A 15,680-nucleotide genomic window follows, 5' to 3' on the forward strand; every position below is an offset into this window, starting at 1 on the left:
CCTAGCTACGCTAGTGACAACGACGTAGGAGGAACTTTGGGACATAAGGGGGTGTACTGTAAATGAGATTGAGGTAACCAAAGCGCAGTCTCTTCTGCAAAGTTTGTTGAGATCGAGTCATGGATTGATATTTTTATTTTTTATCTGCGAAAACGGTGGAATTTCAGATTTGGTCTTGTTGCAATGGTGCAAATAACACCTGTTGACCTTGTCAATTATTCGAATATCTGGTTGACTCGTGAGCTTTGTATCTACAATATCAATCCATCAATTATTTCCTGTTATATATTATATTTAGTTAATTATTTCATATTGTAGCCTGTATATTTTAAATCACACATATCCCTGTTTATCGCATGTACTTGTGTACTCGTCATTACAATACTCTAGCCAGCATCAAAAGAATCGAACAATATCAACAGGCAGTATTCGAAAGCGTGTTTCTGCGTAGTCTATAATTTGTTTCATTTCCTGTTTGTTTTAGTGTTATTTCAAATAATTCTCAAACATATTTTCTTTTTTTTTTACTTAAACAGAGACACAAATATTTTTATTTCTTATTATGGTCGTTTAGTAAATTTGTTGAGTCCTTCAAGTCACTGTAGGTAATTCGAACAAGTGGTGGGACATCAGACGTAAACAACAGGTGGTCGCCTGGACGTAGATAGGTACTGTACATTGGCTCAACATGTTTATAGTGGACAAGAACTCCTGATACCTCAAAAAGATTGGGAACCTACCCCTTTTCACAGCATAGAATGAATGGTACACGTCATCATGTGTCGTTTCTTATAATTTTCGCCACTTATCAGCCGTTCGGGCGGTTGGTCTATACAGTGTTAGCACCGGACGGGACCGGGGACCTGTAACCTGTGATGGTTGGTAGAGTCACACTGGATAACACCCTTTTCACTTATGTCTTGGCGAGTTACACGCATCATCTTCAGTGTGATTGTCAGAACTACAGCTGTTACAGGTCTTTTCAACTGCTTAATTGTCTATTAATACTGTTGTGTCTCGATCTGTATTATTTCTCAGCAGAGTAAACTATCACAGGTGTTGAGGTAGAGGCTCCTTGAAGACTACGAGACTGGTGCAGAAGATGTCACAGACCTGTGATTGATCCACCTTCCCGGGAATGCCTAGCGCATTATATTATAAGGGAGTTATATAGAGTCTCCCTGCCCACCCTGTACATTGACTGTACTGTACAGGTATAAAAACATCTTAAATACTGTAGTAAGTTGACTCTACCATGAACAGCCCAAGTAAGACTGAAAAGCTTACTCTACAGTATTGCTGTACACTACATAATAATTGTAAAAGTGTTCAAAGCCTGAACTGTAGTATATATATAACAGAAAAGAAAGAACTTGAGGTAGATGTCTTGACTATTGTACGGTACAGTATTACCAGGTGGAAGTTACAGTCTAGTTACCCAGGCAAATGTTTCTATAAACTACAAATCAGTTATACAAAATTCTTTGAATCTCAAAGGGCCTTCACCTAAAATTTCAAGCCAAAGAACCATTTTCAAGTTTCTCTTCCCTTCAGAGAACTCGCTGCTTATTCTGGTTTTTTATTCTATTTTGAATTAATAAAATTTTGTATGCATAACTTACTAGAATATTTGGGCTAAAGTGGGTGCTTCCTTTTTTTTAAGCGATTTCTTGTTCATTTGTTTTAGAGTAATGCTGGAAGTTTTTATTTCCTTTATGTTTATTACTTTCACTATGTTAATATTAAATTTACATATTCTCCTGTTTTTCTTACATCTTTTGCCTCATCAAGATTTATATTATATAACACTTGACAAACACTTGATACAGTATAACGTATACAGTACTGGTATTTGTTAATACTTATATATCATATACTAGTTGATATACCATGTCAACTGATATACCATATGTCATTAACGTACCAGATCATATACCGTATAAGGAACTTGGAAATAGATAGTTTATTTACTATGTTTTTTATGTTACAGGAAACAACTAAAATTAAGGCCAGAACTTGTATGAATAAGAGATGGCGATGGCTGACGTGAGAATGCACGAGCGTCTGCAGGTGATCAGAAACCACTTAATCTTGTGCTCTGGTCATGGTGGTACTGTAAGGAGAGTAAGTGGTTGTTGTCTTGTGTTTGGGGAATTCTACTTATTTCGTCATCTCTTCCCTGACACTTTCTACTCCTGTCCTCCTTCACTTGCCCTTGTCATTTCCTTCCTGTATTTCTTTGAAGTTTCTGTATCACACGACCCCATCCCTGCCGCAACTGTGGGAGAGGAATAAGGGTAATTATTGCCTGAGGATAATCATATGGACAAACCTTATCACTTTGTCTCTTATGATGGCCAAGAATTGAATGAGTCTTGAGAAACCTAACCTAACCAAACCTTGAGTGAGAAACGTGACGAGCACAATTTTTCAGCCATCATGAGAAACAGTGTGATGAGATTTGTCTGTACGGTTAGCCATGGTGATAATATTTTTGCCATTAGTCATTTGGTACATTAGTGATTCTTGTTTTTAAGAACAAAGTAACATGAATTTTGATAATATTTTCTCTTTTGGGTAGGGAAGACAGTCATTTGTTTGGGATTTGAAAATTGCTCCCCCCCCCTCCTTCCCAAGCTTACTTCACCATAAGAATAATCATCCTAATGCTAATATAACCTAACCTAACCCTGCCAGGTATCATTAGGGTTTTTAATCATCAAGTGGAATAAGATGGGAAATAATCCTCACATTATTATTTATTTTATAAGGGTGATTCAGCAAAGAGTACATTAAATTAGAGGATGAAATTCTTTGATAATTCTAAACCACAATGTCTCTATGGTAAAATGTCAGATTCTGCATATGCCCACGTGTTCGTGACAGGTGCAGGCAAATTAAACGTAGTCCAGGCATTCTGGAACGCATCAGACAATCAATGGTACGACGTGTAGAGGCCTGCAGTGAGGGCGAAGGGGGCAACTTTGAACATTTCCTTTAGGTAACAAAGAGGGGTCACACTGTAGAGATCTGTGAATAAATTATTACAAAAACCTATGGGGGTTTCACTTCAAATTTACTCTCATTAATACAACATCTTCAATGTGTTGTAACATGGAAACGATGCAGAATCTAACATTTTACTATAGAGACATTGTGGTTTAGAATTATCAAAGGATTTCATCATTCAATTTAATGTACTCTTTGCTGAATCACCCTGTATATTGTACTATATAGTGTACTGTAGCTTTGTCTAAATCAAAACAGTTAATACATTAAGCTTGTCGTTGACTTTATGCTTTTTCAGAGTAAAGAGTAGGTGGTCTTCTCTCATTTACCTGCTCATGTTGATGATATTTCTATTCTATTTTCTTATAGAGAGAAGAACAAGTTATCTTTGCACCTTCATCTGTTCAAGCTGATGTTGTGAAAGTACTCCAGGCAGGCTTGGCTAATATTGGTGTGACTGATGTTGAGGTAGAGCCACCACCAAGAGGACTGGAGAAGGAGTATGCTACTCTGTTAACACCAGCAGCTGTCAAATTTGTGGCTGATCTCACCAAACAGTTCAACAATAAAGTTGACTTGGTAAGATAGATAGTGTATTGGTTAAATCAACCCAATTTAATCCCTCCCCTCCAGTGTAATAATTTCTGTTGTCTCTCCTAAAATAAGTCACCTAATTTCCAGACTGTTTTGTTATTGCCTGCTGCCCTCCTGCTTTCACTGTACACCACTATAGTAGCATCTCTCTTTCCCCTTCTCTTGCCTGATATATACTGACTCTCACTTTCACTGGCTGATAATAAGTTTCTATTTACTTTTCACAACTGTTTTATAGCTCAAAATTGTCAGGGAGTTACTTATGTGATACAGTACATCCACACGAACACCCTTTGTCAGTGTCTGCCATGACCTAGTTTAGTAGTAAGCAACACTCATACAGATCACCTTTACTCCTTAGGTATAAAGGGCCTCTCTGTGCTGAATAAAATCATTGGGCTTCAGCAAAATAAAGTATAAAAAGTTGCATCCAGTGTTGAAGTGATGAAGATGGTAGATGCAGCTCCTCACACAGGGAACCAGGATGGCAACAATGCATTGTACTCTTAGTCTAGTGGTTGTTTCAAGGTTTGGTTCACTAGGTAGAATCCCTCCTCCCAACCACTCAACTCTAAGTTTAATTTTAAATCTGTCAGGTTCCCTAAAAGTGAAAATTAACATGCATAGTAAACTGATCGGGTGACTGGTAAAATAGGCCCCAGTCCTAGAGACTACTTCATCTAACCTAACCATTAGGATTGGAACTCAGTCCTAATGGGTGAGTCTATGTTGAGGGTGAATAAGACTAGAATCAGATTAACCTGCAGTTGGTAATTACCTCAAGTTTTGTTGAATTTGAAAAGATTTTGGCAGGATTTAATGCAGCTGTAGGGTAAAGTGTACGCTTTGAGCATCACCAACATAAATACTGTACAAGTGTTGTTCTCTGTTAAACTCTAGATTAATGTTAGCATCATTATCAAGTAGGATATTATACTATGATTGTAGGCAGCACTGCAGAAGATATAATTCTTCATTTAGATAAAAGAACAAGAGTAATTAGATGAGAAATAAATTCCTAATAATGTAATTTTATTACAGATGCTGAAGGAGCGGATAAGACGGAAAGTAGAGCTTGATATTAACGGTCATCTTCCCAACTTCTCAAATAATCCTAAGGTAAAGTAAACATCACAGAATATATAAATTACAACTGCTTCTCCTTAACTCACACCTCCTACACCCTGCAACCTCCATTGGCCAGAATTGAAACAAACTCTGGTAACTTGTTCTAACTAGGTATACACCTTGGACTTGATCAAATTACTGTATAACTAACTTTAGTCAGTGGTATGAACTGACCAACGTTCCTGCCTTCTTTGAGGAAGGTTCTTTTCATTGGTGCTGCACCTCTGCCAACATCAAAGTTCCATCCAGTGTTCACTGATGTGTTTGGGAATGTTAAATGTCCACATATTAACAACCTTCCATAATCACGATGCATGTATATGTACTGTGCTGTTTATTAATATAAACATTATAATCACAGAGTACTAAATTTAATTATTCACTCCCTCTTCGTAGGTACAGGATGAGAGCTGGAGAGTGGCTCCGGTGCCGAGGAGACTTGTATGTCGTCAGCTTGACCTGGGGGATGTGTCTCCAGCTAACACTGACAAGTTTTTAGAGGCCCTAAAGTGTGATGTGAATGGAATACAGACAGACTTCGACGACGGTCACTGTCCAACCTGGCGTGCACAGTTATGTGGTCTTCACAATGTGTACAAGGCTGTGTTTGGTCTCTTCCCTGGCCTGGGAGACATCAGCCAAGTACCAGTGCTAATGTTACGTCCTCGTGCTTGGAACATGATTGAACACAACATGATGGTCAGTGATGCAATGTGTTAGTTATTGAATTTGCATTTGAATACTGTAATCTGTTTTGTAATGTAGTACAGTATTGTATGTTTTCCTTATACAGTATATTGTGTCTGTAGCCATTCAAAATATGCCTCTTCCTTTATTTACAGTAAAATGGAAATTTTTCTCAGAATTTCATGAAAGATCATTTATTGTGAGCCTCAAAGCATTTTTAATTAAATCTGTTTTGAATTTCGCAAATCAATCAACTATCGTAGTATGTTTAATGAATTACCATAATAAGTGAATAGAAAAGTAAGACAATAACAAGTTATAATTTTTTTCCTTGAACTGATGTTTTGATTCTAAAGAGGAATGTATGTAGCCAGACAAGACACTGTTTCAGGTTGATGGTAAGGAAGTCCCTGGACCTCTATTTGATTTTGGTCTTCTCATGTTCCACTGTGCTAAACGTCTCCTGGCAGCAGAGAGCGGACCATACTTCTATCTCTCTAAACTTGAGGGAGCTAATGAGGCTAGAGTTTGGAATGAAATCTTTTGTTGGACCCAAGAGAAGCTGAATATTCCACAAGGTTCATGCTCAGTTTTATATTGATGTTGCTTGGAGAAAACAATTAATATTCTTGTACATAAGAGAGGGGTCAATTTTGGGGAGGTGATATCGACCATATATTAACCATTTCAATTCAAACTGTTTACACATATACCATGAAGTTGTGCAGTGAGTTATATTGTTTTAGAAAGCTGTTGATCCTGATGATATTTTGGGGAACTTAACTTTTTTTTATACTTAAGAAAGGATCATTGTTTCTAGGTATTACCTTAACAATATTCACCTAATATACTTCAACATTTTAAGCTCATATACCATAAGGTGATTGACTACCTTATGCTATATTTTTTTAGGATGTTGTTTTTGGTGTTTGTTGTAAAAAAAAAAAAGTTATTTTAGATTTCATGGTCATTCAATAACTGAGGATACTTTTCAGGCACGATCAAGGCTTGTGTGTTAATAGAGAACATCCTGGCGTCATTTGAGATGGAGGAGATCCTGTATGAGCTACGCAACCATTCCCTCGGTCTGAACTGTGGTATCTGGGACTACTCGGCCTCATTTGTCAATAAGTTTGGTAAGTACAGTAGCTGCCAGAAGAGTTTTTTTTTTTATTATTGAAAGGTAAAGGAGGTCCCCGGGTTATGTACAGTCTCGTTCAAGATTCTTCGAACACTGCTGAAGACGGGTGGCAACTCAAGGCCGTTTGTTTACTATAGTACGTAGTATAATATAATACGAAACAGCAAAGCCCAACCATTAAGTAAGCAACAGGGAACTAAATAACCAATCACCGATAACCTTTTACATTCATTCATAATTTTTACTATGTACTGTAGTAATCAATCCGCCTTGAGTTACCAGCTGTCTCCAGCAGTGATTGAAGAATCTTGAACGAGACTGTACGTCCGACATACGAATGAGGTCCCATAAAGGTGGGGTTAACAGCATTAGGGTTGTGATGTATTAAGGAGTAACTGGTGGAAGTCTTGATACTGTAGTAATAGGAATAAGGAAGTAGAATATGCCATTAAATCATATAATGCAAATAAATCTTGATATAATAATGTAGATAACATATATGCATTAATTTACAAAAAGGATGATTTTAAGAAACATAAAATTGTAGAATCAACTTCCATTCAGAAAATATGGAAATTTTAATGTACCATAAGTGAAGTCCATCCAAACTCATTGCTACGACCTTTATCAGTAAGGTAGAGCCTGACTGTGATGCCACCATTTTATCACACTGTGTCAGACTCCTGCCATGATCTGACCTTGTATTATCAAATGAAAAAGGTATCAGTGGGCATTGAATCTGTATTGTCTTAATGTTAGATTCTGTCTTGTAGTTGAGATTCCCATAAGTACAGTAATATCTCCATTAGCCAGAATCCCTGAAACCCCAAACTCCCCGATAGCAGGAATTGAAATTTACTCGGAAAATTGTTCCCAGAGCCGTAATTTTCCGGAAAATTACGGCTTTGGGAACAATTTTCCGAGGGGCACATTTTCCGGAAAATTTCGAGAAAATTTTCCCAATACTCGGAAATTTCCGGGGATGGGGGAGTTTTTTCCGGGTTTGGGAGAGTCGTCTCATTCCCGGAAGTGCTCGGCGCCTATTGTTCCGGCTAACAGAGATATCACTGGATAATTGTTGTTATGTTTTGTGGTGCTAATTTTTGTTATTGAAATATTTCATCAGTATATCAGTCTTGGTATTATATCTTTTTAGGACACAGGAGTGATTTTATCCTGCCAGACCGTAATAAGTACGTTAACATGCAGCGCCACTTTCTTCGCTCCTATATGAATTTGGTCATCCAGATCTGCCACAGGCGGGGAGCACATGCCACAGGCGGTATGGCAGCTAACATCATGGTGTCTCGGTAAGCTTCACCACCATACAGTGTCCTTCCAGATGTTTAAGATTTACTATGTACAGTATACTACATGTGCAAGTTGGCAATATGAGCAAGTGTAAATGGAGTATTATTGTACATTGACCCTTTCTTGTTGTTGATATGTGATATATTTTATAATGATTTTGCTATAATTTTCCTCCCTTTCTTTGAGTTTCTTCTGTTCCTTGATCCAGACTATACAAAAATAGGAGAGCAATAAAGGTAATGGATATATATAGATAATTAGATGGATGTGTAGAACTATGATTTCCTTCTTTGCAGATAACTAATTAGTAAGTAAATAATTTTTCCCTTATAATGTTTGTCCAGTTTTTATTTTCCCATAGAATAGTTGGGAGGCATACAAAGTGTTTTTGTTTTTTTAATACCTTTATCATACCTAGTTTTGTTATAAAAACTTTTAATACACTCGGGTGAAGAAAGCAATCAGTAACCATGACATTTTACTTTAAAGACAAATTTGCATTGTTTAATGAATTGTCAGATATCTCTCTCTCTCTCTCTCTCTCTCTCTCTCTCTCTCTCTCTCTCTCCAGTTTAGCATTAATGGGTTTTATTTTTCCAGGGATATCGGTATTATAGCAAATACTGCACAGGCCAAAGTACGCGAGGTTTTTGCTGGTGTTGACGGCTTCATGGTGTATGACGTACGTTTGATTCCAGTCGCTACAAAGGTGAGTTAGTAGAAAAATATATTGATAGATACAGTAGTCGAGTTGATGGGATATTTGAGATATAGTAGTAAATGACGTGTGTGGGGAACAGCTAAGGATTTTTCCAACAATACTGTTCTCTGGAAGGTACCATAATAGTACTGTGCACTGCATTAATTATTTTCAGGTATTGCAGCACATAGTAGGAGACAACCAGATTGACAGGATAATAGAGGACGTGCATGTAGGTGCTGGAGACTTGCTGGAAATGCCTTCAGGTAATGAGAGAAAATTGCGATAAACCTACCTACCTCTCTCTCTCTCTCTCTCTCTCTCTCTCTCTCTCTCTCTCTCTCTCTCTCTCTCTCTCTCTTTCTCTCTCTCTCTCTCTCTCTCTCTCTCTCTCTCTCTCTCTCTCTCTTCTCTCTCTCTCTCTCTCTCTCTCTCTCTCCTCTCTCTCTCTCTCTCTCTCTCCTCTCTCTCTCTCTCTCTCTCTCTCTCTCTCCTCTCTCTCTCTCTCTCTCTCTCTCTCTCTCTCTCTCTCTCTCTCTCTCTCTCTCTCTCTCTCTCTCTCTCTCTCTCTCTCTCTCTCTCTCTCTTTCTCCCTCTCTCTCTCTCTCTCTCTCTCTCTCTCTCTCTCTCTCTCTCTCTCTCTCTCTCTCTCTCTCTCTCTCTCTCTCCTCTCTCTCTCTCTCTCTCTCTCTCTCTCTCTCCTCTCTCTCTCTCTCTCTCTCTCTCTCTCTCTCTCTCTCTCTCTCTCTCTCTCTCTCTTTCTCTCTCTCTTTCTCTCTCTCTCTCTCTCTCTCTCTCTCTCTCTCTCTCTCTCTCTCTCTCTCTCTCTCTCTCTCTCTCTCTCCTCTCTCTCTCTCTCTCTCTCTCTCTCTCTCTCTCTCTCTCTCTCTCTCTCTCTCTCTCTCTCTCTCTCTCTCTCTCTCTCTCTCTCTCTCTCTCTCTCTCTCTCTCTCTCTCTCTCTCTCTCTCTCTCTCTCTCTCTCTCTCTCTCTCTCTCTCTCTCTCTCTCTCTCTCTCTCTCTCTCTCTCTCTCTCTCTCTCTCTCTCTCTCTCTCTCTCTCTCTCTCTCTCTCTCTCTCTCTCTCTCTCTCTCTCTCTCTCTCTCTCTCTCTCTCTCTCTCTCTCTCTCTCTCTCTCTCTCTCTCTCTCTCTCTCTCTCTCTCTCTCTCTCTCTCTCTCTCTCTCTCTCTCTCTCTCTCTCTCTCTCTCAACATTAGTTTCCTTCATTTGTTATGTTTGAGCTGCCTTACTTGATGTTTTATAATTTGGTGATGTATCTATCACACATGAGCAACTTGTCCATCACCAAAAGTCACTCAACTTTGTGGAATTTAGAGTTCGTTTAACTTGTTTTCTGGAACTAAGATTTTTTTTTTTGTGTGTGTGTGTCGGTGGAAAGATGTAACCACACAAGGAGTCCCTCACAGAAACCATGTTAGGTAACACAGTAGTGGCATCGTGTCTTCACTATCAGCTTCTCTAAACACGGTTTGATGCTTGACATTCTCTCCGTTATCCCATCCTTAGGTTTAGTCGTAACAATCTTGTTTTATTTATTCTCTCTCATTTCTCTTTTCCTTTTTTTCAACCCTCACTTTGTACATATTGCTGTATATTTTTTTTTTCGTTCTTCCAAGGAGCCTGAATCAAAACCAACACTGACTTTTTCCTCACTCAATATCATTCCATCTTTCTAACTGCTTTACCAGACATGTTTTGTCATGTTGCTTCTCTTCCACAACATGGCCTCAATATATCCATCAGGTTCACCCATTACTATGTTTGCATTGTTCATAATCTTCCACTTACAGGTGGTGTTACCTTAGCGGGCCTAAAGCACAATGTTGCTGTGGGCATCTTATTCATTGATGCTTGGCTACAGGGTAAAGGCCACTACATATATAAAGCAGCAGTAGAAGATTCAGCCACGGCAGAAATATCTCGGTCACAAGTATGGCAGTGGATCAGACACAGGGTCAGTAGCAAGGATCCTTACATGTTACCCAACTCTTTGACTTATAGTTTTATTTTTCTGTTAATGATTGTACTTTGTGGATGGAGTTCAGCATTAGAAATGTACAATGTTTTATGATAAATTGTGTTTATGGCCCGAGAAGCAATTTAAAAGTCGTGGCTTTTTAAATGTTATTTCTCCTTGAGAATCCCTGTTTTGTAGTGTACTGTATTTGACATATACAATACTAAATAAAGGCCTAAGAACCCTGCCAAGGATTCTTGATGCAAGTGATACAACTTAGATTTGAACACTGAGTACAAATGTGTGTGGATGATCAACAAGTATGAGTTAAAGTAGACTTGATATATTGCCAGAATGGGGCCAAGAATTGTTGTCCAATAGGAAGTACAGTAGTACTGTATAGGCTAAGGGATTGCAGCCCTTAAAAATGCAAAAAAAAAAAAAAACTTGCAAACATACTGTATGTTTCACCCAGTTGAACCCACAACCAGGCCACCATGATGCCAGGGCAACTTGTCACAGTTGGAAGCTGGAATGAAATACTGTACAATATTGTAGTGTTTTAAACATACAATATCTTTCTAAGAAATTGAAAAAAAAACACATTTGATGAGCTATCTAAAAAAATGTTTCTTCTCTAATGTATTTGAAACATTGAAAAAACATATACTGTACTTACACTGTATAATGGTCATCTTACACTGTGCTGATTTTAGTGCAGAACAGAGAAATGACCAACGGGCCAGCCAGCTTCAGTAGTGAAGAGGATAAGTAAGATGTTACTGCAGTCACCATTTTTTTCTTCATAAGAAAAATGGGAGTAATTTAGGGTGTACCTTACTGTAATGTATTGAAATATAAAATAACAAGGGTCTACTGTATACGTACTCTGCCTGTGTTGTAAAATCAGTTTTGTTAATCACAGAGTAAATCATTGTCATCAAGTGAGTCTCAGTGACAAAGGCATGAATAGAGCTGCTGATACATCTAGAATATTAGAAGATAAGCAATGGAACTAAAGTATCATCATTATTAGCAGTTTGTAAGATTTAGAATGTAAATGTAAATTATTGCTGAAAAGTGAATATCACAGCTTGAGTAAAGTTGGAACGTATGAGAAAATTTGAATTGCTTCAACATATGGCTCAGCTTATTGTATTAATTATGAATAGTTGATTTGGAAATAACTTGAATAAATAAAACTTTCCATATACTTTTTCATGATAAGTTTTGTTTTAGCAAAAGTTGTTGATATATTAAAATTTTCAGGCAACACTGGAAGACAATGGAGAGGTAATCAGCAGAGGCCTTGTACAGCAACTGATTAAGGACTTCATAGACTCAACCATCACATCAGGTGACCCTGTTCCTATGAAGTCAGATGAAGACAAGGAAAGATTAAGAGTAGCTTCTGAAATATTTGAAGAGGTGGTGACTAAGAGGGAATTTCCTGAGTTCCTGACAACATATTTGAACCTTGACCACACCTTCTTAAGCTATCAGAATAAATATTCGGAGTAGAGAACGTCTTAACAGAATTTCACGTCAAGAAGTTTTGTTTCACTTGTGTATTCATTGTTATTTCGGTTGTCATACTTTTTTTTATAGTATGTTGTGGTAGTATCAAGGTTCTCACACTTTGTAGGACTTTGTGTTGTTCCATGACTTGCCTAGAACAAGGGCAAATTTGCTATATTTGCCTATTTTTTTTTATTTTTTTTTTGGTCATTAATGAATTCTAGCAGCTATGAGAGTGGGGAGGGGGGGTTCTGTGCACACCCGTAAGCCTGGGAAGCACGCCAACAAGTAGGAAAAAAGCCGTGGCCAAGAGGAAATTAAATGGTGAGACGGTGAGACATATGTTATTATTATACCAAGACAAAGCTACAGGTTGCTGCTCTCCAGATAGGACCCCCATGTTCCTGTGGATGCTTTAAGTACATTAGGCAGTGACATGACAGCAGAGTATCTTCACTAACTTTTGGCCACTCCAGAGCTACAATGCACAGAATGCCTACATCTCCAAGGTTGTTAATTCCCAGGAAGTGAAGTATTCTAGTGTGTGTGACTGCCCCAACAGGAGTCTATGTTGTATTAAGTACTACACAATTTTGTTCGGTAATTCTACTCAAGATTTACACCCCCGTGCCTTCTACAGTGTCCACGGCATCAGTGAGAAGTGTTGTTGAGTGTTATTATAATCATTAACTCCTCTATTGACTGTTTCATGTCATCAAGTAAGATATGTAAAAGAAAAAAAAAATTTAAGGTGATAAATTATACACAGTCAAAAGGGGTGATACAGTATTTTTAAGAGTATTTTTATGTGACCAATTTCTGGTATAAATATGAAATTTATATGATGATTATTAATTTGTAAAAAATCACAAATGAAATGTTACACTTTTTCATACATAATCAAAAAGCCTCATTTTAAAGGGAAACTGAAGAAAGGAAAAGTTTTTAAAATGCTCAACTTTATTGCAGTTTTGCATACTGAAGATCATTACTTGTTAAGATAGAAGCATAGGATATTATGCTTTGTGTTCAAGGGATGCTAGGATGACTTACTAATCTGGTGCTCATAAATATTGCTGCTATATACAGTACAGGGTTCCCATACTATTGGGTAGACTAGGAAAATTAAGTAACTTGAGGTTTGTTGTTTCCATTTGACATTAAACTGTAAAAATTTTATAATTGAAGAAAAATCAGGAAAAAAATGGGGTTCCCAGGAAATTATAAATCTCGGCTCAGGGATAATTGTTAAACTGGGCCTTTCAATGTTATGTTTGGTGATAAATGTTTAATGCCTGTGGTTCTGAGACCTTGAAAAAATGCCTTATGTGACTCTGGAAAAACCTGGATAAAACTAGAATTTGAAAATGTCTTTTAGGTTTGGTAATCCTGTAATAGACATATAATTATTTTACTAACAAGTGTATACAAGGATTACAGAGGGATATTATATGGTACTGCAGTATATTAAAAAGCGGTGTTTATATTTTATAATAACATTTGATTTTATATTTTTTAAGAAATTTTGTTTTGTTTTATACAGTACTGTGTTTATAAGAAACATATTTTACATTTTTATGTCTAACTATTAAAACAGTTATTGCTCGGTTCTTCATGTTTATCCTAGATTGTTTATGCAAAGTAATTGGCATATTATTTGGTGCTTGGAAGTCCTACATATACTGTAATGCCCAGTTCCTACTCTGTAAAAGGTGCTTCAAATTTTCTTGATGGCAACTGGGACACCAAGCCACCGGGTAATAGCTAACCCACACAAGCATGGAAAATGGCTGTAAAATAGATGGCTATCTGTGTCTTGCAGGAAAAGGCTTGCCAGAGTTAATAAAGGATGTCTGAATGAGGGAATCTGGCCATTATGCAGTGATCACTAGGATCATGGGCAATCACCAGTGCCAGGATACTGAAATAGAGAAATTAAGAAGTAGTTGCAGATGGTTCACAGATGTGATGTTCCAATATCACATTAATTAGATGAAAAACAACTACTGTACTGTACTTTGTAGTAACCTAAAACTAAATATTTTACAGTATTAGTATTATGGGTGACTTCAATGCAAAAATAGGATAAAAGAATATACAGGTATTCCCCAATTTACAATATTCCGCTTTAACGATGCTGATGTATTAAAACCACACCCCCTATTTACAATGTAAACAATCTGCGTGAATGATGGTCATCGCACACCCAATGTGGACTATGGAATGCATCTTTCGGTGCACTTGTCAGCTGCAGTATACCTATCCATGAGCCGACACATGGCCACCCGGTGCACTACAGTACCAAGCTTTATTCCATAGTGATTGTGCACATGGCCGTGATCATGTAGCTCAACGATTATCAGTCAGTATCGGTGTTTTTTTTTTTTTTTTTTCTTCTTCATCTCACAGAGAGGGCATCACTAATGTTCACATTGTACTATACTCCATTTTGGTGACTAAGAAGGGACTTTTGCTGTTATTTGTGATTGTAAAGTGCTTTGCCTCTGTTGTTGTGAACATGATTTTAGCAACGTCGGCTGTTATTATTTTTTTATGTTATCGTTCTCTCTGTTCTTGTGACTGAAGTGAGCAGTGTAACTTTGAATATGTTTGAGAAGGCTAAGTCACCCAAGACAACTGTGTCTCTGAAGGTGAAGCTTGACATTGTGAAGAGGCATGAGACTCCCCCAGAGGCTTTGTGGGAGTCAAAATGATGTCTCTGCTCCACACCATCAAGAGTCCCCTTAGCCTCAAAGGGGACGTGTAATAACGACTAGGCTTCTTCTTAATATGGTGAGTGTTGTTTACTTGTGCTGTAGGTATAGTATTAGTGTTGTTGTTGTTGTTGTGTTTGCTTTTTTATGTGGGTGTCGGACTGGCTAGGAACGTATCCCGTCAAACCCCATGTTATAATGATCCTGATTTACGAAATTTCGACCTGTAATGGGTTTTTCAGGAGCATAACCTCATAGTAAATGGGGGAATACTTATACTTGTAGTGTAATGGTCATGATAAGAGCTAACCTGAAAACCTTAAGGATTCATATTACGCTCAAACGTCCACAAAACCTTCCGAGTCCCCCAGTGGAAACGTCCCCCGTTTTCTCTGTTTCCCCCGCCTTTGTCTATGGGAGCAGACGCTGTATGCTGGGACCTGTTGCCATCCATTCCTTTGTAATCAATTTAATTCTGCTTTCGATAGCTGAGTCAGAGCATTGTTAGTGAAGATAATAGTAGAGAATGAAAAGGAGTTCATAGTCTCAATTTCAACGTCAGAGGGTACCGTAAATTAATTCATTGGAATAGGAGTAGCTGGACTCCCTGGCCTAGTTTGAGTGAGGGCGCCGCGGGCATTTTAACCGTTAGTAAGTGCCCGTCCCTTCATCCATACAGGTATGCCATTCCACGCTGTGTTGTAATTGCCCTTCTTTAAGTGATTTGACCCAATTAATAGTTGATTGTGCAAGTGTTACAGTAACGTAGTTGATATGTTCTGAGTAAAGTCATATTTACGTCTTTAACGTCCCCTGAAACGTGTTGTTGTTGTCACCAGTTAGTAAGTGCCCGTCCCTTCATCCATACAGGTCCCTAACGCAGCCTAGGCCGTGTCTGTA

At 38.0% G+C, this 15,680-nt stretch overlaps 1 protein-coding gene across 2 annotated transcripts; it reads left to right on the forward strand.

The window, feature by feature from the left end:
- The first annotated feature begins 609 nt into the window (after positions 1-609).
- Positions 610-13,672, forward strand: LOC121869669 (malate synthase-like). 2 transcript variants are annotated; one of them, XM_042371207.1, is made up of 12 exons: positions 610-668; positions 1,991-2,124; positions 3,379-3,588; positions 4,645-4,722; positions 5,128-5,430; positions 5,810-5,996; positions 6,414-6,554; positions 7,716-7,869; positions 8,471-8,579; positions 8,746-8,836; positions 10,382-10,545; positions 11,818-13,672. In XM_042371207.1, exons 2-12 carry the CDS (start codon positions 2,032-2,034, stop codon positions 12,067-12,069), a joined length of 1,782 nt encoding a protein of 593 aa, XP_042227141.1. In that variant the 5' UTR covers positions 610-668; positions 1,991-2,031; the 3' UTR covers positions 12,070-13,672. The 2 variants fall into 2 exon arrangements, with proteins under 2 accessions (XP_042227141.1, XP_042227140.1); XM_042371206.1 differs by having other exon boundaries at positions 613-765.
- The last annotated feature ends 2,008 nt before the right edge of the window (positions 13,673-15,680 follow it).

Source organism: Homarus americanus, unplaced genomic scaffold (assembly GCF_018991925.1).
Source record: "Homarus americanus isolate GMGI-L3 unplaced genomic scaffold, GMGI_Hamer_2.0 scaffold23578, whole genome shotgun sequence".
NCBI classification, from domain to species: domain Eukaryota; kingdom Metazoa; phylum Arthropoda; class Malacostraca; order Decapoda; family Nephropidae; genus Homarus; species Homarus americanus.